At 42.9% G+C, this 25088-nt stretch overlaps 1 protein-coding gene across 7 annotated transcripts in view; it reads right to left on the bottom strand.

The window, feature by feature from the left end:
* Positions 1-25088, bottom strand: part of TMTC1 (transmembrane O-mannosyltransferase targeting cadherins 1) — a 136274-nt gene that overhangs the window by 12391 nt on the left and 98795 nt on the right. For 5 of the 7 annotated variants that reach the window (XM_085569002.1, XM_031507960.3, XM_085569003.1 and 2 more), the window contains 3 exons: positions 12008-12151; positions 5667-5775; positions 155-257 (listed from right to left, as the gene is read on the bottom strand). In XM_085569002.1, coding sequence (XP_085425128.1) covers positions 155-257; positions 5667-5775; positions 12008-12151 — 356 coding nt within the window. The other 2 variants (XM_085569007.1, XM_085569006.1) reach the window with 2 other exon arrangements.

Here is a 25088-nt window from a genome sequence, read left to right as displayed (position 1 = left end):
TCAGCAGCACAGGGATATTTATTTCCAAGCTACCATGGAGGCACATCTATTGCCTTGGAAGCTTTTGACACCCTTTTAGATGTGTACTGCTGAATAAAATAAATCAGAGCATAGAAGGCAGAGAGGGAAAAGTCCCGTGCTCCCTCTCACTTACCAGTATCAACCAGGAAAACACCGTAGTTGTTGTGCAGATCGGAGCTCTCTGGACAATTCTCTATGCCAGCCTTATAGACCTCCTCAGCTTCCTTAAGCCGTTCCTTGAAAGAGAAGGAGATTTCTTAGCCATGGCAGAAAAGTTGTCAGCACCATTTGCTGCACACCTGCATTCTGTGACAGCTCCCTTGCTGCACAGGAAGCTTGGGGAGTCCACACCCACCCCACCTTCCAAGAGGCCAAAATTTTACCCCATGGCATGGATGTGCTATAGCTGCCATCTGGTATCCCAGAGCAGTTCAGACAGCTTTCCCCCATGCCTTTGCCACCTGTGGAACGCCTGGAAAAGGTGGTGCCTGTGCAGTGCCAGTGAGCCCCCAGCTGGGCACATGCCCAGCCAGGAAAAACACAGCAACAGGGATTGGGTTGGTTCTGTTGAGAAATATCTGTTCTCTGGGAGCAGATATGTTCCAATGTATTTGTTTAATGAGCATCTCACTGGCTAACTTTTCCCCTCTGGAGCTCTGTTGTTCTTTCCTTAAGTAGTGAGGAAAATATAAGGAATGAAAGCCTGCTGTGTTGATGGCTAGGGAGAAAGTGCAGGGGGATAAAGGAAGCTGGAGAAAGATGGAGGGTGGTGAAAGAGCAGGGAAATTGGACAGATTCAGATAAAAACCGGGAGCTGTCAGTGTGTGAGGTGGAGTTCAGTGGGACTGATGAGACACACCACCGTGCTGATTCCCCACATGCACTTAGCTCTTATTTTGCATAGATTTCAGGGAGGTTTGCTGATGCTGAACATTTCTAGAAAATATAGATCTTTTTCTTGGGAACACCCTGCCTACAGACAGCATCCTACTGGCTGGGTTCTGTCTAGCCTGAGCTATGGGCAGCCTGGTCCTGAAACAACAATCAGGTTTTTCCTTTGGATCAAAGAGCAACTTAAAAAGGTTTCCACTTCCCTCCAGTCAGACCATGTGTGCTCACTGCCTGCATGCTCACCCTACTCCCAGAGCCTGGCTGTGGGCTGTGTTTGTGGAAGGAGGCTGAGAACAGAAGAGACAAGCACAGTGCAGAAGGGTGTGAGGTGAGCCTCCAGCACCAAGGATGCTTCTCTCAATTCTTCTCCTTCCACTGAGCAGCACAGCCCTACAGCAACGAACTCCACAGCCTCCCAGGAAAGGAAACTCAGCCAAGTGGCTCTTCACTGAGGAAGGCCTGGAGCTTCCATGCTCAGGACTGAATCCACACTGAAGTAAGAGGCTGGTCCACTCCCAGCTATGGACTCTCCTCAAAGCCTGCAAATGGCTGAGCCCCCTGGGCTTTCCCTGGATTTAAAATCTGTACCTGACAGCAGCTTTTGCTCCACAGCTGCTTAATGTGAGGACTCTTTTCTCACCTCCTATTTCAGAACCAGAGAGCTGGAATAAATTGCACTGGAAGAGGATGACTTGATCGCAGAATCACACAGCTTGCCACAGTAAAGTCTCTTCACATTTACATGATAAAGGTCAGCCAGCAAAAAAGATAAGTGTGCAATAAAGCACAGAAACACGTTTTTAAAAAGTGCTTAACTTTTGAAGTTTTGGATAAATTTATGTGAATTTGACAACATTATTCTGCAGAGTCAGGAAAAGTGTAGTGATCATCAGAATTTAATAAATTGAAGAGCAATTTTTATGCATATTTTCCAAGATTTATGCCTTACTTTCTTTTCCTCTGCCTTTAATTTTCAGCCAATGAATGCAGCTTTGTATGCACATATGTCAGCTTATTTTATTTACTGATCATAAACCAAATTTTTAAGGCAAGGAAGGGCTGCGTTAAACTGGATTAGAGTGTTCCATGTCAAAACATTCACAAATATTGAGCACTTCTAGCACTTTTATGGTGGTTGCATTGCTTTTTTGGCACCTAACATCCTGGCCCTGCAGGCCTCAGGCTCATTGCCCAGTCTAACAAAGTATTTGCATTAAAAGCACAGTCAGAAAGTGGCAAGGGTGGAACCTGTTATTCCTGCCAGAGCTTTTCCTCCTCACAGCCTCTCCTCTTCTTAGCAGAAATAGAGCTCCAAGTTCATCAAGGCTTGATTCTCATTAACACTTAATAATGCCACTCCCAGACCTTCATGAAACATTCATCAACCTCACAAAACTCAGAAGACTGGCATAAAAAATGTATGAGATTTTTATGATATTAAAAAAATTGTGCATATGAGAATCTTTCAGTTGAACTCCAGGGTTTTAGGTCTGTTTTTCATAAGGCTCAGTTTTTCAGTTTGGTTATGCCTGAGTAGGCTCTCCTCTGCAGCTAAGTGGGTTAAAAAATTTCTTTTTCTAAGAAAAACACATACACAGAATCAGTTGAAGCTAGGGCCTGAAAAGAGCAACCAAGTAGCACAAAAAGATGGATGAAACTGAAGCTGGGAAGATGGGAAACTGTGGGGAACCAGTGTTAGAATGTTGTGAAAACAGGCAGCAAAAATGTTTGATTTCTGTTACCAACATGACTGCAGTGATCACAGAAATCAAGGAAAACTGCAATACATTGCAACTGAGTTACAATTCCAAGCAGAAAAAGCAGACAGAAGGGCAAGCATTTATAAAAGGCACAAACAAGCCAAACTGTGCTATACAATACAGCAGTGGATTTTTGTCAGCTCTGGCTTCAGAATCAGCTATCAAGGAGAGGAAAGGGCACTTACATCAAGTTACAGGTTAATTCCCTGGCATCTGAAACATTCCTCTTAGCACCACTTTTTATAGGCATAGAAGGGAAGGAACCTATTTCAGATTCATCCTCTTTAATATGGGGGGACATACTGAGCGGGACTGACCAAGGCAATCCTGGCACTATTTCACTGTGTCCATACATTTCCCTTTTAGCCTTGGAGCAAAGCTGGGGAAGCAGAAGTTCTCATGGGCATGGTCATCTCACGCAAGTTATTTTAACATGGCACTTTTACCACATCCCTTTCTATCACATCCCAGCAAGAGGGACCCAATGGTGCCTTCCCCAAAGCTCCCCTGGGATGCCATCCTGTAACTGCCTGGCCTCACAGATACCCCTGCAGCTGTCACACAGGCTCTGGGCCACAAGGAGACACAAAAATACTTCTATTGCTCAGAGGAAAACCCAAAACTGAAAAAATTAGCTCCTGTCGTCATCCTTTGGGCTGAAGATGGCAAAACATCTGCCTCTACCCCTGGAGGGTGTGATTCTGCAGCTCCCAGCCATGAGCAGCAGCAGGTATTGTAGGACAGACCCTGCTGTGGTCACTAGGATGAATGTGTGATGCAGGAGGTGCAGAATCAAGTAGGTATCTGCTATGGCTGAACATGAGAAAATGTTAAAAGTCTGCAAAAAAATCACTGTTTTCTGAGAAAATTGTATTCTTTTTTGCCTACCACTTACTCAAGTCACAAGAGGATGAACAATCCATATATAAGAGAGACGAATTATTGCTGGACTTCCTAAATGGTATTTGCTTTGGGCAGAAGGTCTCAGGACTCTACAGTGGTTTTATTGCTCTGCTGACCTTGCAATTGATTGTTCTAATTAATAATTTCAATTAATATTAAAACCAGATAATACTGCAGAGGACTCATTTCCTGTACTTGCAGAAGACTCTTCATTGATGGGGCTTATTCAAAGCACAGCTACCGTTCAACAAGGCTCATCTTTAAATTCATACACTATATTTTGAGATCTGTGCAGATAATATTGATAATATTTGAAATTTTCTTAAAAGGGAAAATTAAAAAAGAACATCTTTCAGAAATTCCTATACACCATAGGTCAGTTTCGCAGAGTGGCTACATCCTTAAAGAAGATTAAACAAGACCTCTGCCTATGGTTTTGCTGAAATTCATCCCCTTCCCTTACATAGAGAAGATTTCACTAACCAGAATAATGGAGAACAGCAAAAGATACCATTTTGCTTTGCCTGTATTTATAATCAGTAACCTTTTAAAAAAGCTTCAGCACCCCATGCTATGAAACAATTAGATCTGAAAACTGAAGGAGAAAAAAAAAATCAGTTTTCAAAATATTTGCAGAGGTGTGCTGGAGCTGTGCAGTTACAGGGACCTTGTCATCCACCCCCGCAGCCCCAGAGTGGGACCACAGCACACAGCACAGCATCCCTCGTCTGCTGCTGCAGGTGTGGAGGGAAGGAGAGCTCGGTGTCCCAGCGTGGGCACTCACTCCTTCTGAACCCAAGGATTTCGTGCCTCAAGTTCTCTTTTCCTCTGTAGGGAGAATATTTCACCTCACAGGGACGTTGTAGAAATAAATTATCTAACTACAGCCAGTAGGGAGAGCCTGAGTAATGAGCGTGGGGAACAGGCCTGAGGGGAAATGAGTAATCCTGCCTCCAGAGCACAGCCTGGGCCACGCAGAGCAAATAAGGCCTGGAGGCACCTGAGCAACCTGAGGTTAAATAAAATATTGAACAGCCTCTCATTAAAAGCAACATAAAGCCAGGGAGCCTTCCCACTTCCCTGCTCGTGATCATCTACCACGGTGATCAGGGGCTGTACCCTGTGTGTGTGTGTGTGTGTGTGTGTGTGTGCAAGGGGCAGAATCTGGGCTGCAGAAGCCACCTGGAGTCTGACAGTCCCCAGCTCCAGATGATTTATTGTGCAATCTCAAGGTTATCTGTGTGGGTGTGTGTATGAGGGGAAGCGCTCGCCTCTCCTGCTGTCACAACATCCAAGGTGCGATGGATTAAGACTTCTCCACAGAGGCAGGGAGGGGATTTACTCACAACTTCAGCAGTGATTTAATTCAGAGCCACACCATGTGGGTGTAATTACTCACTGTGCATGAGTTGCCTCCCATCCTGGAAAAGCCATCTGTAGAGCAGCCCGAGAGCTCTGTGCAGACAGCGTGGACCCACGCCTGCCACCAGGTGTGAGTGAGGCATGGGTGGGAGGTGCAGGAGGCACTGGGGCTGTGGCAGCAGTGCAGGGGTGGGAGATGCAGGAGGTGCAGGAGGTGCTGGTGGCAGCAGTGCAGGGGTGGGCAGTGCAGGAGGTGCTGGGGTTGTGGCAGCAGTGCAGGGGTGGGAGGCGCAGGAGGTGCTGGTGGCAGCAGTGCAGGGGTGGGAGGTGCAGGAGGTGCTGGTGGCAGCAGTGCAGGGGTGGGAGGCGCAGGAGGTGCTGGTGGCAGCAGTGCAGGGGTGGGAGGTGCAGGAGGTGCTGGTGGCAGCAGTGCAGGGGTGGGAGGTGCAGGAGGTGCTGGGGCTGTGGCAGCAGTGCAGGGGTGGGAGATGCAGGAGGTGCAGGAGGTGCTGGTGGCAGCAGTGCAGGGGTGGGAGATGCAGGAGGTGCTGGTGGCAGCAGTGCAGGGGTGGGAGGTGCAGGAGGTGCTGGTGGCAGCAGTGCAGGGGTGGGAGGTGCAGGAGGTGCTGGTGGCAGCAGTGCAGGGGTGGGAGATGCAGGAGGTGCAGGAGGTGCTGGTGGCAGCAGTGCATGCACACCAAGGCACAGGACCCAAGCTGTCCCTGTTACCTGTTCAGCCAACAGCGAGGCAAGGCTTGAGTAAGCATCTGCAAACTCTGGGCCGTACTTAATGGAGTCCCGCAGCAAGATTACAGCTTCCTCCTTCTTTCCTTGGGACCTGCAGGAAGGAGGGGAAAAAAGCCAGAAAGGAATATTCCTGTAAGCACATGTTTAGGTTATCCCACTGATTAACTACTTTAAAGAGACGTGGAAGTGCCCGGCTTGCCCTTTTCAACAAAGGCTAAATGATTCATTCACGCCTCCTCTCCACAATGTGAGCACCCAGCATTTCCACAGTCTCCAGCAGCTGGGAGGACAGAGGCTTTAATGAATTAATACAATTAAGTATCTGAAGGGAGGGCATGGAAAGGATGGAGGCACTCTGATCTGGGAACAGGATGTTCCCTCTCACTTCAGTAGTCTGGAGACACTGTAACCCTTCATTTCCTTTACTAAAACCTTGAAGAGTCTCTGCATGTTCCTGGACAAGTGCTCTTACAGATCCACTTGCAACATCATTATTTTGAAATTAAAATATCTCCAAGTTAAATCTGCCTGGGATCTCTAAATAATTCCTTAGCAAGTCGAACATTAGGCTGGTGGAGTTCTGTCCTTCAGATCCTAAGGATTATGAACAGAGATAGCTGAGAGGTGGCTGTGCTGATGAGCTAGATTTTTCCCAGCGTTGCTCTGCATTTATTGCTATGGAAAATGGAAAAGGTTTCCCTAACAAAAATCTTGGGATGTTTATTTATTTGAACTACAATTTCTCCCCTTTTGAAAAATGAGAAGGTTTCTTGAACAAATATCTAAGGATGTTTAGCTGGGCTGAAACAACATTTTCCTTGTGCTGGGCGTACAAAGAATATGAATAGGAGGGCTTAGAAAAAGAAACAAAGGGCTCTGGGGAAACAGAAAATATGTGAACACCTTGCTGCTTTGGCCTTAGATTTCATCTGAGTGGCACGGTCAAGTAACCAGATCTTGTTTATAAGGTGCAAATTTCAGCTGATAATATATGTGGCTTTGCAGATTTTTTCCCTTTCTAGTTGTGTAACTGGAAGAATATTTTGCCTGTGCATTAAGCTAAGTAAAACCAGTTGTGCTAGTCTTTTTCTTCTTCCACTGGTGTTCCATATAAATTACATGAATGAAGCAAAAACAAATAAAGAACCACTTTTCTCCTACACTAATTAAAGTCTAGCTAGCTTGTCAATTTATAAAACTTTAGGATCCCTTGGCTGAAGTTTCATGACACATTTGTATAAATCAAAACCAGATGACTGCTTAATAAAGGTATTGATGTTTGGCAGAAAATGTAGGAAATGCCCGCTACAGAAATAAAAGGATTAAGTGATCCACTCAACAGCAGTAAAAGTTCCCATTAACCACAAGCATTCACTCTGAACATGGGGCAGCCCTCTTAATTACTCTTTTATTCCAAAATGGCCTCTTTTTTTCTCCATTTGATCCAACAGCAATGTTTATCTCCTGAAAGTCAGGGTAAAGAGGGAAAGATTATGGCATCTTTTTATGTGACAGACTGGATTACATTAAAAAAAAGCAGATCCAGTAGTTTCTCAGAGGGCTTAGGCCTGCAAGATACCAAGTGCTCTGGCCAAGCACTTGAACGTGTACTTAACGTTTATGCTTGCAAGTTGAAAATTAATTACTGGTTGAAGTGCTTTCCTGGCTCAAGGCCAACACTTTGCAAGATCAAGGCCATCTCATAAAAAAATCTCCTGCAATTTGGGAGAGCACAAAGAATTGAAAGAACAGTCCAATACACTAACTTACCATAAACTGGGGATCTGGAGCAGGAATAGTTAGGTAATGTACATCTTCACTGTGATAGCGAGAATAACAAATTCAACTGACAGGAACAATCTGTGACCACTTATTCCAACTTTTTACCCAAATTACCCTCTTTTATAATGCTCTCTCTTGACTCCCTCTCCCACCTGAGCTCACAGCCTTGCCTCTATAATCAGCATGCTCAAGCTGAGACCAAAGAACAACTCTTTCCACTGAGAGCATCTCTCTCATATTTTTGCAAGTTGGAGAAGCAGCAGGTTAAACCACCCTGCCAAAAAGTCTGGTAATGCACAGGGCTGTTAGCACAGGAGCAAATTTCACATGCAACAAAGAGCAACCTGGGAATTAGTGCTCTAAGCTACTTGGTATCTTTCATCTTTTATTTTGTGAAGTTATTTAGACTGTATTAAAGCCAGAAACACAGAAATCAACAAAGGCTCCACAACTGTTATGAACAAATATTTACAAGGATACAGAAAAGCCAGAGCCAAACTCTTGTAGAGGTGCACAATGACAGGACAAGAGGCAACAGATGCCAGAGTAGGAACATGGGACATCCTGATTAGATATCAGGAAAAGCATTTTTCACCACAAGGGTGTTCAAACACTGGAACAGGTCACAGAGAGAGACTGTGGCATCTCTGTCCTTGGAGGGATCCAAGATTCAGCTGGACACAGCCCTGAACAATCTGATCCAATCAGACTTCTCTCAGCAGCTAGCTTGATCTCTAAATTATCTCTAGAGATGCTAGGTTATAATAATAACCTAAGTTTTTCTGTTTTTTTTTTCCCATCTACTGCAAAAATTAGACTGCCCTAATTTGTGGGGGTTTTTAACCAGAATCTCCAATGTGTACTGTGATACTGAGGGACAATTGCACCACTTCATGAGACACAGAGTATCCTGGATGCACTATCACTGAACCTCACCACTCAGTTTGCTTCTGAAGGAAAGGAAGGAACGTTTCACTAGTTAAAAGGTCTTAAATCTCAATACATGTAATTTCTGTCTGATGTTTTTCAGCATCTCCAGACAGTTCCACAAGCCTGGGTCAGCACACTCACATCCAGAAGCCTGTATCACAGAGGGCAGACAGTCCTTCCTCTTCTGAATAAATGGGTTTGCTCAACTGGGACTAAATCACAACAACAAACACTCAGGACATATTGTACGTTTCTTCACATCCAGAAGAAAATCAGTCCTTTAAGTAAACTCAAAATTCATTGGAGATTGTTTCTAGGCATTTCATTTTCCCCTCTCAAAGCACGTGAGGCCTTTCTTCATAAGGAACAGTGTACTGGATATTGCAGTGCTTTAGGTATGGATTGATACAGTACCACATATAAGAAGGTCTTGTCCATTCTTCCTGCAACAGAAAGCTGAGACTGATATTTATTTCAGATGTTTATAATATATTATTTCTTGTCTCTTTACAGAAATACCCATAGCCTATAAATCCATGAGGCACTCTGAACAATATTTATCTATATCTCAACGAACCTGAATTTATACAGAGGGGTCAAATACTCAAAACACAAGAAAGCAGCATCAGGCTGCTCTGTGACACTGATCACACAGACCATGAAAGCAGAGAGATTTCTTACTTTTAGGTAGACCATCTTTTACATCTATTTTAAGTAAGATATCTGTCGGCATTGTTTACTTATCTGCTCTCCAGTATTTGTATTAGGCACGAAAATGATGACATACAACTTTATTTTAGCATATGTAAACAAAACCAGAGGCTTATTCAGCCACTACCCTGTAATACTTCCTGAGAACATTCATCTTCTGGCACATAGCTGTCTTCTTTATGTGCAAACAGAAAATGGAAACATCATTTTTCATCTACAACTTCCACAGAAAATAACTTATAAATTTCCACCCTGTGTCCTCAAAACAGTTTTTACTCAAGTTTAAATCACAAGCAATGGATGTTAAATAGCTTATTTGCATGGAATAATGAAAGGCAGATTCCCACATGGGAATGACAAATCCATCCTTCCAAAATCCCAGACTTCCCTTCTCTCAGTACTGCAGAGGAGATGAAATCTAGTATCTGCTTTCAGATTAGCATACTATGAGCAGGGATGGGTACAAGGAACTCAGCAGAATTCAACTGGGAGTTCCCCATGCCAGACAATTTCATTCTATATCCCAGTACAAGCCGTACTGTTACTGGACATGCTTAAGTGTTGCACATCTGTCTCCTCCTGATCTGCCTCATGCTCTGAAGCCTTTGTAAAGAGGACAGAAAATGCTTTTATTGCTTGACCATTTATCTTCTCTCTGACATAGGTTTAAAAATCAAAAGACACTTCATAATGTCTCATAACACAGCCAGAAAGTAATATCTGTCTGTCATATTCTGCAGATTTCCATTTTATTTTATTTATTACCCATATTATACTAGCATTTAGCGTCTGCAAAATACTGGCTGCCACATATATGCATATTTATATATGTCTATGAAAGTATAATTGTAGACACAGGTAGACAATACAAATAAAGATATCATTGTAGGAAGGGGAAATATGAAATCTCTGCCTTGTACCTGTCTGGTCATCTCACATGTTACCTCAAGCTCCAGCATGGCTGATGTTCTTTGCTAAACTGTTGGATCATCTAGGAAAGGTGCTGGCCAAAGGGTTTGGGATCCTATTTTAGGGGAGACACTCATATAGGATCTGCCCACACAGCACCTGCTTTAGTTCCTGCACTGTGAACTCAAACTATTTTTGGCAAGTTTTTTAAAGCTTCCAATACAATTAATAGTACTGCTGTATCCAGATGTACTACATTGTTTTGAAAGCCTAAAGGAAGTTTAGAAAATGGGAGCAAATGGATGTGGGAAAAGGGCAGGAGGATCCTTAGTGCTTGCTTTTGACAAGTTTAGCACAAGCATCGCACACATTTAACATACTGCAAAATGTGGCACCACAGAAGGATGCAGAGCACATACGATTCAGCAGGACACGCAATATCTTAAGTATCACAATGTGAAAAACATGATAAATTGCACAGAAAACAAGCAGCATTTCTAAGACATTTTCCCTACATGTTTCCTTTATGCTTTTCCAGTGCAACAAGTCCAGTTTTCATTCATCTGCTGGGTCATAAGATCCCTTTGACAGGCCAGATTTAAGCATAATTCACATGGAATGTCCTGGTGCTTCTTCTAGTTTAGATCCTTTTGTACTAATATTTTATATTTTAAAAAAACCTAAAATGTAACAGAGAATAATAACTAAGGTACATATGATGAATTTAAAAGACAATATGTATTTTTAAACACCATTGCCACCTAAAATTAATTTCAATCAAACGAATTTGATGAATAATGCAAAGACCTTTTTCTTCTCTTGTAACAAGACTGTACCACTTTCCTTCCTTATATTCCCAGTAAAGTACTTACCTATTTTCTATTTAAGATTACTCATTTCTCATATTCTAACCTCAAACCAATAGGTTTACTTGTAATATTCTGATAATTTCTCTGGTGCTCAACAGACCAGGTAGAAATTCAGCAGCCCACTTAATATCCTTTATATAAATCCACACTTGAAGTTAGATTTCAGGATCAGAAAGACCAAGTTTTAATGACAGAGTACCACTTTAAAACCAGTCCCACATTAAGCCTGTCACGGTTTAACCAGCACTGTCTGCTTTAAAAGATTTACCCAGACCTATTATCTGCAAAATAAGGACAGCTCATATCAGAAAAAATGTACTTTTGCTGCTGTAGTTTATGCAGTTCTGTCAGCAAATACACCACAATATCCTCACAAAACCAAGGACCTTTGTGCTGGTGCTAAACAGAGATCTTTTCCTTTTCTTAATTGAACCTTTTGCAGATCTTATCATACTGGCTTCTTGTACAGATCTAAGTTTAGTCTTTAGATGTGGTTAGTAAAATTAATTTACATGATTATGATTGTCTGGTATTCTCCTTGCTAAAGGCTGACACTCTAAACAACGAGTGAAATAATGAGCTCATCAGCTTGTTTTTAACCATCATCCCCTCAAATCCAGACCTACCTGCTCTGCAAGAGAATGAACTCTCTGCAGCTCTGAGCATCTCAGCACAAGCTGCTTATGCCTAAACTATAACTTCCCATACAGCTAATGAGAAGTGGGAACTTGAAGAGAGGGATTTTTTTGATATGTGTTATTTATTAGCTCGGCATCTGATGCCTACCTTTGAACAATACAGCTTCCTCTCCTGGAAATGTTCATAAATCTCCACCAGGATGGGGGATCTCAGGTGTGTGGCTGGGTGTAGGCAACTCATTTCTGATGCCTGTTTCGGAACAAATGAATTTCCTACAACTGGAACACACTCGTGAACAGCACCTGGAGTGATGTGGCACAAAGCACAGGGATATCCAAAGTAAGCCTCACCTTCGTGCCAGCACTTTTGGATGGCACTAAGAAATTACACCATTGCTTCACCAGCTGGCAGAAAACAACTACTTTGGTGATGTGTGTAGGGGCAATGTGAATTTTCTTGGTGCCACACCTGCACTCAACTTACTTGAGCAGGTTGCCGAGGTTGAAGAGAGCTCGATTGTGCTGAGGGTTCAGCTGAAGGGCACGTCTGTAGTAGTCCTTGGCCTCCACCACATCTTTGGTCAACGTCCCCAGGTTGTTGAGGGCACTTGCGTGACGAGGGTACAGCCTGGCAAAAATGAAATATCAAGCTCATTAATTGACAAATAAAGCTGATGCCACCGACTCTGCCAATAATGCTATTTGGTACTCATGTCAGCCAAAAAACCCTGTTTTCCCTTAATTTGCTGCAGGTCAGACGGGATCCTGAAGGCCCTTTTCAACTCACAAAGAGATTGCAAATCAGATCTTCTCCTATGGTTCCTATATATCTCCAGGGCAAAATGGAACATTTGGAAACAAATGTTTGAAATTGAACAAACTGAAAACCTATTGTACCCTTCAAGCAAAAGGCATAGTGACTAAAGCAGCCCAAATGTTTTTATTCAAAATGCTTTTACAACAAGCAAGAAATGCCTTGTCAAAAAATGTCTCCAATGGAAATACATTTTGATATCACAGAATACATTTAAAATTATTTGTTGGGTTTTTGATTTTTTTTTTCCACAATAAAACTGATAAAAAAGTGAAAAAGGAAACCTGAAATCAGCTGTTGAATAATGCTTTCAGGACCAAGCAAAATGATAAAATAATCTGGAACCAGACTGTTTAACAGTATGAATTCTCTAAGCTTCTTGTAACATTTGGTTCAGTGCATCTCTCCTTTTATCTGACCTGTTGATCTTCACATCTGCTTGCTTCAGTTACAAGATTACATTATTGAGCCCAATGCATCTCTGTTAAAATTCTCCACAAATTAGGCAGCAGGTCATGGTCCATTCAGTAGTTTAAATTCTCAAAGTTGTGCTCCTACATTAATATTTCAGTTTGTAGGTCTTTCACCAGAAAACTCCAGAAGTGGAAGTGATCCAGGGCCCTTTGTGTGATAGGCAGGTGAAAACTGAGGGTCATTATAATAAGGAAATACATTTTTGACAGACACCCACAGAAGTCCTTGGAGACCAGCTGTGAGAAGCTCTCAGGCTCTGAGGCCAAGTCATCTGACAGTTCTTTGCCTCAGGTCCCTGATCATAGGAAAGGGATGTGGAAAATGACATTAAAAGAAGTTGCCTATGAAACCAAAGGGTACAGCATGAGAAGGGCCATTTAAAGGTAGAAGGGATTAAGAATCTATATAGCCTGACTAAAGTTTGCAATTGTTTTTAATCCAAGACTTTCCACTGTGGTTTTTTTTTGTTTTGTTTTTTTTTTTTTGCCTGGAGTTTTTCACTATGTCAGTTCAGCCCTAGGATTTTCTGTGCTTAAGTACCATGAATAATTTAGCATTTTATACACTGCTGCAACATTTGTATCAGTCACATTTTTACTCCACAGCTCATAAATTATTTTGGCAAGGTCTTATTTGGTGGTGAAAATGGAAGCATTTAAGGGAACTCTGGGATAAATGGGCATGAACCACTAACAAAATCAGGATGTTTCCTACCATTAAGTAAGAGAAAAGCCCAAAGTCCTTTTCTCACCTAGCAAACAAGGACTGCAAAGTCCCACATTTGTGGAGAAATTGCTCAGGGATGTAGCCATGTGTTTTCTAAAAACTGGCCTGTTATAAAAACAAAAGACAAATGTAGTGACCATCACTCATAGCAAATAATGACTAAAGAGTGCCAAAATTCTTCCCACATGGGTGAGCAGCCCGTCTCTCAGAGGTCACCACTTCTGCTGCAAGTCCTCAGGTGGCACTGCCCAGTGTCCACACTCACCCCCACCTCCTGCATTCACTGCTCAAGTGACTTGTGAAGAGACCCCTAGCTGAACTTGTCACAGAGGAGCAAAGAGTAGGGAATTTGTGGTGAGAGCCGCAGTTAACACAGGAACTGCATCTCTTTCCATCACTGAAGCTCCCCAGTGAGCCTGATGCATTTTGGGGCGTGAGAGGCTTCCTGTGCTTGGAGAAGCATCAGTAAAAGAAAAGATGATGATGGGGGTATAGTATGGAGTCTTGACCTTGGCTCTCAAATCCATTTGTCATTTAGTCTAAGTGTCCCCAGGTAAAGCAGGTTGGGAGAAATGCTTTCCAGAGCAACAGGAGGGGAGGGCCAAGCTGGCTTGCTCTTCAGCACTTGGGGTGAAGCTCTGTGATACCTTGACCAGAATCTTAAACAAAGAACATCTTAGGGCAAATGACCATGGGCTCAGTCTTGTTTCGTATTTCCTCCAAATGATTTTGACATTGTTTTGGACCAAGAAAAAGGTCTGGGAGTTAATTTTTTTCAGCCTCTTTTACCAGATGGCTATGATAAAAGTGTGCTCTACTTCTGTCAGTACTCACACATAAAACAGTTCCAATATTTGACATGAAGTCACTTGAGTTACGAGTGGGCAAAAGGATTTCAGACAATTCTTGGGAAAGTCAGGAACGTATTAACATTTTACAGCCCTAAACCTGATGGTTTTTCTGTCAAACTTTCAGAAATTAATTCTGTTCTTGGCCTTTAGTGCTCCTATGGCATTTTAGGCCCAGAAGATTTGCTTGCACCAATGTGGAGTGGAATGAAAACTCAAGATTAAAACAGGGAATGGATTTCACCTTTAAATTGCATAGTTCTGACCAGCAGCTCCATAAATACACTTCTGAGCTCAGTGCTAAAACCTCTCAACAGCAAATCACAGGATGCAAACACATCTCCCATGTATCCTGGGCTCTATTTCTTGTATTTTACATTTATTCATTACATCTCATTGCCCTTTCCAAGAAATCTAAGTGAAAACCCAGAACCTCAACAAACATAAATTACCTGCTTAGCATCTGGCCTGAAGAACTTATGAGATCTGCAATTTTACATGTCTGAACAAACGTTATGAGATATGCTGACCACAGTGAGATATGGTGGTGGTGTTGCACTTTGCTGCTAGGGTTCAGCTCTTATATTTCTCTCCAGATATTTTATTTGGAATATTACTTTGTTATGGTGGCAGAGCAAGATGCCACTGAACAGAGTTCAGCAGAACAACCAAGCCTAAGAGAGAATTAACTCTGGTAAGGTAACCAGAGCCAGAGTCTCAGCTCATGACCATCCATGCTGTTACAGAATCATTGAATCACTGAATGTTTTGGGATATGAAGGACCTCAAAAACCATCTCTTCTAATGCCCATCCACTATGGGCAATGCCCATCCTCCTACTAGACCAGGTTATTCAAAGCCCCATCCCACAAGGCCTTGGACACTTTCAGGAATGGGGCATCCACAGTTTCTAAGAACAATGTGTTCCAGTGCCTGAACATTCTCACAGTAAAGAATTTCTTCCTAAAATCCCATCTAAACCTGTCCTCTTTCTGTTTATGGTGCTTTCACACCACCGTCAAATAGTTCCCAGGAGTGGTCCAGGCCTGAGCCCACATCAGGGTTCGGTCCCAAAGGCTAACTTGGACTTGGCCACTGTCTCTCAGAGGATACAAACATTTACTAAATACTTCCAGGTCAATTTATGCCAGCTGACCTCAGGGCTAGAGAACGTGGACCAGATAATTTTTTTATTTATTCATATGGATGTTGAATAAAGCACTAGAAGCCCTATTGAAACTACCCTTTGTTCAGGCACACCCACTGCTGCTAACAGTTCCCTGGGAACAAAAACACAGCAGAACAGTCTTGTGGCAGGATTTACACAGGAGCATAAAACTTGATCACAAGTTACCAAACAAAGCAACATTTACTCAAGGACTTTCCAAATGGTTCTGCAAGATTTTCAGATACACCAAACTTGTTTGATTTTGCTGCAGGTGATTTGTTGTTGTAGTGGAGGGAGACGCATGTACTTCTCCTGTTTTGAAGTCATCAAGAGATTTGTGCTGTTTATCAAGACTTCTGGAATTGATCTCAACGAATCCTGATATTCAGCTTCAACTTATTTTGATTGTAAGTTCTCTAACACAAACATTATCTCTTCCCCATTTTTCATTCATATGAAGAATGTATTTACTTCTTAGAAGGGTTAGAAGCACATACCAAGGCAGGAAGGTGTCCAATTAACCCAGAGTCTCTTCGTGCCACAATTATGACAATACTCAGAATCCAGACTTTATTTTATAAACCATTACTCTGAAGACACTGAGATGCAAGAGATCAACTGTTGGAACATATCAAGCTTCTTTTGCAACTTCTCTTAAGAAACAAAACTTTCTATCTGGACATATATAGGGCTGTATTTTCCTTGCCACCACCACTGATAATGGTAAGAGTCTGCAGGCAATATCCTTCTTGCTATGCATCTGATTAGGTAGAAATTCCTCTAGGCTTCACCTAATCAAATGCAAGTGCTGCATTATTTATTAAAGAAAACTGAATTTCATTAAACGTATTCTACAAGTAGCAGTTAATGTAAGGAATCAGTTTATCCTTTCCTTTATAAATCAGGATAATTTTCTTTAAAAATCTACATTCAAGGATAATTATACTAGAGGTCTTGAAATAGCAAAATTATGGGAAAGCAACCCATAAAAGTATATTTTAAAGTAGATGGAGATTTCATTTCTAAAGAGAAGACAAGTGGGTTGTTTCCTTGTTGTAGAATGAATAATTCAAATGGTTTCTCCAATGCTGTATCTGCAATTGTCAGAATAAATTTCAGCAGCCTTCCCTTTAACTATTACAGGTATAGACTGCACAAGAACTCCTGTTAGTAATTATCCCCACTTCTTTTAGGTTAGCAAAATTCCCTCTAACACCACTGAACAAAAGCCCTACTGACTTGCACAGTCAAGAGATTTCCAGTTTCCCAAGACAAAACCAGGTATAAAACATATACAGTCGTCAAAACGCTGATGACCATTTATTCTGCTTTTTCATTTAATGCCGCTATTACCTGAAACGTTAGGGTTTTAAAAAAAAATAATTTGAAGGGCTTTGTTTGGCTCCATATGAAGCCAAACATGAATTACAAGACAATAACAGAAAGAAGAGAAAGGGATGAAATTTGTTGTCATGACTGCAACCTGTGATCCACCAGGAATTTTAATTCTTTTAATTCAGATCGAGAGAGACCACTTAAACAACTGGCAAGCTCTGCTCACAGTCCTGCCTAGTCTGGTGCCAGGGGTACTCAGGGGGAGGAAGACATTAGTGTGACAACTATCCACTTGCTCTTAAGAGCATTATGTGGTTTTTGTACAGCCACTGCTGTGTGGATAGCAAGCAGCAGGGGATGCAGCCAGACTAGCATGAGATTAGCCTGGAAAACTACCATGGACAGCATGGAAAAAGTTGTAATGTCATCTTTCAGGGGTCTGGGCAGCCCCCCACAACCACTGCAAGATAAAAGAGGCTATTGAAAGCAGCCCAGAGACGCTTCTCAGAGCTGGGACAGCCCTGAGATGTCACATGAGGGTGACTCTTCCTGATGCCCCCAGCCCTTCATCACTCTCCAAAGGCTGATAATAAGCCTGCTGAAAGAACATTCCCAGAGACTTACAACATGGGTTCTTATAACCATTACAAAACTTGTAAGCAACTCTGGTCATCATTAACCTAGCAGCCGTGCCATGGCAGCAGCAGCAGAAAGAAAAAAATCTGCATCACCTTGCATAATATTCAAAGGGAGTCCAAGCATATTAATTTCTTATATAAATTAAAATAATAAGTGAAAAATAATAAAAACTTTAATTATTCAGTTGGAGAGATCTAGCGTGCCTGGGTTTTGTTAATGCATCTTTTGATGAAATAATTTATTTAAACTTAGCACTCACAGGGACCATGCCACCACTGACGCAGCTGTGATAAGTCACCCCACTGTGCTGCCCTGACAAAAACAGGCTGTGTTACCTCTCTGTGGCAAGAGGAGAGGAGAGCCTGAAGAGCCCTGGGCCAGAGCTCTCACCACTCCCCCTCCATACAAGAGAACACTTCCCTGACAGCCACTCTTGGCTCTCCTGGTGCCTGTCCAGCCCTACCACAATGCTCAGCATCCATGGGGCTCCCTGCAGCACATTAAGCACAAGGACTCAGGCCTTAATTACCCAGGCCCAATTACTTGCTGGCAGCATGGCAACTTGCTTTTAAGGCACATTTTGCCCATTCCAATATATACTGCAATTATTGGCATTGTTTTGCCAACTAAAGTAAGAATGTTATATGAATAACATTTCTGTCTGTGCCAAGTTTTAATACTGCCCATTTTATATTTACTTCAGCATACTATTTCAAGCCAATTTTCCAATTTTAATATTACATCACACTCATTTTCATGTATTTATGTAAGTTTTCAATAAAGCTCTATGTCAGGTTGAATTAAAACACAATTTGATGTAATTCTGAGACCAGTGATCCTTCTGTGAACAATTCTGCACTGGCTATAACTCAGGTCATGGCCTCATGATGGTGTGGCACCTTGTTTCAAGAGCTGTTTTACTTGATATGGAGATGTGGATGCCAGATCTTGTGCCTTCCTCAAAAAGGTTTTCAATTTGCAACATTTTAATTTCTTTCAAGGAAGGAGAGATGATCCTGCAGTATCAAGCAGCAGTCATTTTTTCTTGAAGAGTTCTAGTAGTTGCATCAATTATTTCCTCAAAGGTAACACTCTTCAGCTTGGCAGAAAGTTTGTGGCAGGCTGGTATTTTTTGTATTTAAAAAAGCACCTGGAAATCCTGTTGAAAGTCAGGCAAGTGAGAGATCTAATGCTTTTAGGTTCCTTTGAAAGCCTCAGGCATAATCTTCTTCGGTGCAAGCGTGACAGAGCAGTGAGACTCCCGGCTGCACACAGCACAGCCCGGAGCTGGGTATTACATCACGCCCATTTCCACACACTCAGCTGCCAGGGGGTCCTGACACAATGCCAGGGATAAAACAGGGAGTGATCCCATCCCAGCCTGGTGCTGGGGGCTCAAAGGGCATCCCTGAGCAGAGCTGTGGGTTAGGTTGTATGGGCCAGCTCAGCTCCTGAGGGAGGTTCTGCTCAAGAAGTCAGTGTGGGGCCATGCCCTATCAGCAGTGCCTACAGCAGGATCTTGATCTAACCTGGGATCTCCAGAGGCTGACTTGGTATAAATAGCAAGTGCTGAATCACAGCCAGGGATCTGTGGGAGGAAGTAAAGTCCTGGCTTCATTGCTTTGATGCCTTGTGAAGGCTGACCTAGAACAGAGGCTAGATGGGTTAAAGAATAAAGTCGGTGTTTATTAGAAGGCCTCAATGGATATACCTTGGGCAGCACAAGAGCCCAGTCAGGGCTACACCCAAGATGGACCCAAAATGGACAACCGGTCATGAGGTCTCTCACTTTTTTAAGTTCTGGTCCATTAGCATATTGGAGTTAATTGTCTGATTACAGATTTAGCCCATATATAGTTCCATCCTTGTTTTTCTGTCTTTGTCCACCACTGTTTATGCTCTTGGGCCTGAAATTTGGATCATCTGTCCTTGATCCCCAGCTGAGAAGGAATTGTTTTGTCTCCCTGCTCGGTGAAGAGAACTTACTATTCCCTAATATGAAGCTCAGAAGTACACACTAAAGCAGTGCAGAATCTGAAAAATATAAAAGCTAAAACCTGAGGCATCAGCTTTTCCCTCTGCCCATCAGCAAGGAAGAGCAGCCCACAGGTGCCCTGCCACCACCAAACCCTCTTAGGAGGATGAGCCTCCCAGGCTGAATTGCAGAGCACCCTGATATTGAGAGAAACCTCTCCAGAACAGAAATGGGAAAAAAAAAAAATAGAGAAGCTGAATAGATTTAATCTGTACATTGGCAAAAGCCTCATGAATTCTTCAAGCTTGATATCCATTAGGGAAAAATACCCCCAACCCACAGCAATATCCAAAAGCATGTCATTCACGTAACCAACCAGTAGCACACTAAACAATATTACAGTTTATGAATTTTCATTAGATTTTCAAACTTGGGCAGGGGTAGAAGCCTAAAAGTTAGAGTTGAGGAGAAAAACCAGGATTTTAAGTCAAACAATATCACCACTAAATAGAAATAAATAAAATCTTTCCTGCTAAACTTGCATGTTCCCTGAAGTGATGAGGCAACACGAGGTTATCACACAGGGCTGTCTGCTTATTCTCTCACATAAAGAATTTATGCAGGATCCACACAAGTCCTGAAAATCCCAGAAATTTCAACACTCCCAAAGGCCAGGAAAAGGCCAATAATTCACAACTTGCCTGACTTATAGAGTGTGAACAATGCAGGCACCTCCATAGAGCTCACAGAATCTTGAGGGACCCCACAGCAAACAAGAGACCATCAAGTAAGCCCTTCAATCAAAGGTGGTGTGGGGGGATACAATAACAACATACTCTCAGAGAAGCAGATGGGGGTGAAATCACGCCCGTCATCTCCTGAGGCTCCCAGGTGCCAGGGGAAGCTGTACAGCCTCATACTGCACAGTTTTCATCAAAACAAGGACAGCAGGCTAAGAAAAAAACAGTGCCTCTGGGAATGAGTAACCAGCCCTTGGATTTGAGGTTATCATTAGCCAAAAGTGAAAGGCAGACTTGAAAAAGTGCAAAATACAGCCATAAGTTTCTCTCTGTGTACCCCATAGGAGAAGCAAAATAGATGCCTTGTCCCAATAAGAAAACAGTTTTCATTAGGGGAGCATTTTTCACTATCCAGATTTTTTTTATCGGTCCCAAACACATATGAAGGCAGAGCTTTGATGCAGTTCTGAGGAAGGGTTGCACTTACACCAGTTCTGTTTTGAAGTACATGAAAGCCTGTGCATTGATTGCTATTTTGTCACTAAAATGCAGAAAAAACTGAGCAGAGCTGGACCAGCCCTCAAAAGAGGCAGGGATTAGTGCTTTATAAAGAACAGGTTCAAAAATAAATTACACTGGCTGAAGTAATTTGGCTATTGTCCCATGCAACGTGTTTTAAAGGCCATTAAGTCTCTGATTCAAATTATAAGGCAGCCCTTTCACCCATCAGTTGCTATTAAAATACTCAACAATTCTGTCCAGCTTCAGGACAGCCACCACACACCTACACAATACTCCTTTAGGCCACTGTCAAAGCTGGAATCAGAGCACCACACAAAGATATTCCCAAGTTCCTGGACATGCTCCACCTCCAGCCCACAACACTCACTAACACAGAGTATTACATGAAATCTCTATGAAGATGTCTCAGGCTTGCTCCAAGGGCCTGACCTAAGTAATATCAGAATGTCAGAAGGGCACTCACAGTTTTGGGTGCAAAAGCAGCCACAGCAAAGCAGCACTGCACATTTTTTTGCTCACTGTAAAAACAGGCTAACAAATGGTGCTGGTATTCTAATTCTTCCCAGAAATAAATCACAGATGGTATCCAAGGCCACCTGCAGTCCATGCTAAGAGGCATTTTCAAGGCAAATACATTGACACACACACATAAAGGGCTGTAAGAACACTATTTTTTTTTACTGCATGGAGAGTGCAATTTAACTGAATTTAAACAACCCCAGATACCATTGATTTAAGATATATAAAATCCCAGCAGGAAGGTATGTGGGAAATCTTAGGAAGAAACCTGAGTCTCCCTTACAGCATTAGGGCTTTATTTCTAAGATGTAGTGAGGTGAAAGAACAGTCTTACTTTTTTCCTTTTCTACCCATTCCAGAAACCAATTTTGTTCCTTCAAATGAGGGATACAGATAAGCTGCTTGCACTGTTTTCCCTTCTCCATCTAGCCTCCATCTAACCATGATCTCATGATCCTTACTGATGCCACAAACCAGCATTCCCCATTTCCAGGTTGTAAGCAATGCCCTAAGATGCATTACTTGCAAACTCTGCAAGAGCCAGACCACACAAGTTGCAGCACCAAGTGTTTCCATACTGGTTTCCCTGCCTCCTGGCCCACTCTCTGCTCTCTCTCACAGCTGAGCAGGACAACAGCTCCCTGAACTGCAAAGAAAACCAGCCCAAGAGCTCCTACTTGCTGTCCAGAGGCTCCCTCCTCCAAGAAGAGGTCACAAGGGGGAATGAAGCTTTCTGCATGACAGACTGGTCCCCTTCCCACCCTGGTCAGCAGCCTTTGGCAGGGGAAGGAAAAGGAGAGCTTGTGGCTAGAACCTGTTGATGGATGTGCACACACACAGAGGTAACGCTGCAGAAGTGTGTGCACTCTCAGGTACACACAGCAGGGCATTTAGGTAAATACATCCACAGTATCACATTACACAAGATGGATACCTCCTGCAGGACTCTGTACTATCAGGTATGTTTTAACATCCAGAAGGCAAACATGAATTTTTAGATGATGACCTTTTCCCAGACACAGAAATGCAGCTTGGGTAGCACAGAACTACTACTAGCATGTGTATCCACCCAACTCCAGCAAGGAACTCAGCAAGCTCCTTCAGCCCCACCCGCAGATGCGCACATTGATCTGCCCTCCATGGGAAGCACTGCCCTGGCAACAAACACAGAGAGAGATGGTAAGAACCGCTTTGGGAATTAAAATGTTGAATGAGTGCAATTGTAGGAGGTAAGGTGAATTATTTTTCTCCCCTCTATTGTTAAAAGAAGATTGATTTAATTGATAATGAACATTCATCGACTGGGTTTTAAGGCTCTGCTGTTTTTCTCTCTCTACATGTCAGCCCACGTGTATTGCTGAAGGGCAATATAATAGTCTCAACAGTAACATCAAGCACACAAGGCTGGGGAGAAGCGGGACAAAAGCTTGGTAACTACAGACAACAGCAAAAACATCTTCATTAGCACATCAGAGTTGTTCTTCATATTTGAGTGAGGTTGTACAACCTCATATTCTTACTCATAAATGGGAGACAAGTGGTGAGATAAATTTCAGATAAGATCAGCACTATTTGATCTCCAAGAGCAGAGGTTCTCCAGAATTCCTATCAATAGCCACAAATCTGCAGCAGAAGCAGCAGCAAGAAAGTAAGGCCAGCTTTCAGAGTAGCCGTGGTCAACTCACATCTCAGATGGAGTATTTCCAACCTTTACTTTCTGAAGGAAAAAGCCCCAAGGATCTCCTGGGGTCACTACCATATGTCAGGCAAACCAGTGAAGCAGTCTAAACCAGCAGTGTGCTTTTCTTGTTTTATTATAGGTAAGCTGAAAGGTTTATAACCCACTACACAATTGCTGAATGCCAGCTGTTTGTTGGGGCTGTTTTACAAGTAAGTGATGTCTGAAGAAGTCCATTTTCATTCCCCTTTTAGAAAGTACATATAGGAAGAGCTTTTCCTTCATATAAAGAATTTTTGTTCTTTTCATTCTCCCCATCTCCAATTCAAATGTCGTTTGAATTTGAAAATTTTTTGTATTCATTTCAAGAGTTCATTTCCTCCACTCTTGAAGAACATAGTAAGATGGCAGTAATTACCCAAGTCCAGCTAGATGAGGCTGCTGTGTCACTGGTCTCTGGGCTGGGCTGAGGAATGAGTTTTCTGACAGGCCACTTGCAATGGTGGTTGTTGGGACTGATTGCCAAGTTTGCCTTGGAAACCTGCCCTGTGGTTCCACTGTCAGAGAAAACACATTATTCTCCTCCACCACTTTTCTGCCCTGAAGCTAACAGAGGTACACCAACATTTGCCAGCAGAGAATCCCACTTGCCTCTGAAAGCAGGAAAGGGAGCAGTTAAAGCATTGGGGATCAACTTTCCCAGGATTTAGTATCAATTACTAGTATTTCACTAGGTGACTTGTGTGCACTTCAGCATCCTTTCCCACAGTTAAAATTTCCCAGGAGCAACATGTTGCTCTGCTGGGCAGACACATGGCAGCCAGCACTTCTGGCAGAGCAGGAGTGCATGGAAGCTCCTCCTTACCTTGGTGGAGTTGGTGGAATGGCAAATTGCTCGCAGTTCAAGCAGCAGCGTGCACACTGACAAGATCCCTTTTTGTTTACTGAACAATTAAACTCATTCACCAGAGATCAAGCAGAGCTGCACTGTCATTTGGCACAAAGCTGGAATAGTGGATGAGCCATCACCCACTGAGGCAGTGCAGCTCTTCCTTTCCTATCTCCCAGGAGCTCTCAGGCAGCAAGCCGTGTCCTTATCGACTCCATTTCCTTATTAATTCCCTATTGATCTTTTCACTGAGCACTAGGCAGAAATAATATTTTTATCTTCTGTACTCTTGGCTGTGCTGCCATTGGATTGTGAAACCTCCTGAGTAGCTTGGGTTTCCTGTAACCTGGGGAGGATGGAGCCACCCACACTCACTGGGAAAGCAGGCACTCAGTGAGGGGTACCTGTGGGAAATCATGAAAGCTTGCTGTGCAAATACCTCAGCTGCTGGTCTGCCTACTCCCTGACATGGAAACTTACAGAGTGACAATTCATCCTTCCAGGTCAAGTCGGTGGCCAAAAATACCCAGAACCATCAAATTCTGCTCAGGATATTACAGCTACTACTTCCTTCTCTCTAATTATGGAGATTGGTCTACAATCAGAGCAGTCTGTGAGGAGTTGGTGTCCGTGAGGATGGGTAAACAGCTCAGACATAGCAGCTGTTTTCTGTGACACCTGGGTATCCACCTGAGCCCGCCTGTCCCACACCCAGCAGCTTCTCCCCTGCTTCCACAGCCATCACTGCACACCCTGCTAACAGAGGCTGCAGGGCCCACACACAACCCCGGGCACTGCAGGAAGGGTCTGACTGTCTGAGGGGATAACAAAGGCACTACAGAATTAAATTCTCAACACAAGAACATGGTGCACTTTTTACTTACACTGTTCTGTTGCTTATTACACAGACCCTAGATAATTTCCCTGTGCCAGAGGCAGGAAGAAGGAGTAAATAAGGAAAATGTGTGTGCAGAGATATAATGTGACAAGAACAAGTAGTGCAGCTTCCCAAGGATGGAGACTGCCAACTCCCGGCCTGAACTTTTGGGTCAAAAGGAAAATGTACAAAGTGAGTTTCACTTTTCCAAACTGCCAGGTAATGCTGGAATTACTGAAGCAAGTTGAATGCTAGCACTAGTGCCATGAGATACCAAGCACCTAGAGAAGAGCACGGCTGGCTCTGTGGGGCTCCAAACCCCAACAAGGCTTCAGATGCTCTATAAACACCATCAGCATAA

The sequence above is a fragment of the Lonchura striata genome, chromosome 1A (genome assembly GCF_050655825.1).
Source record: "Lonchura striata isolate lonStrDom1 chromosome 1A, ASM5065582v1, whole genome shotgun sequence".
Taxonomy (NCBI): Eukaryota; Metazoa; Chordata; class Aves; order Passeriformes; family Estrildidae; genus Lonchura; species Lonchura striata.
This window is presented reverse-complemented; position numbering and strand designations above follow the sequence as displayed.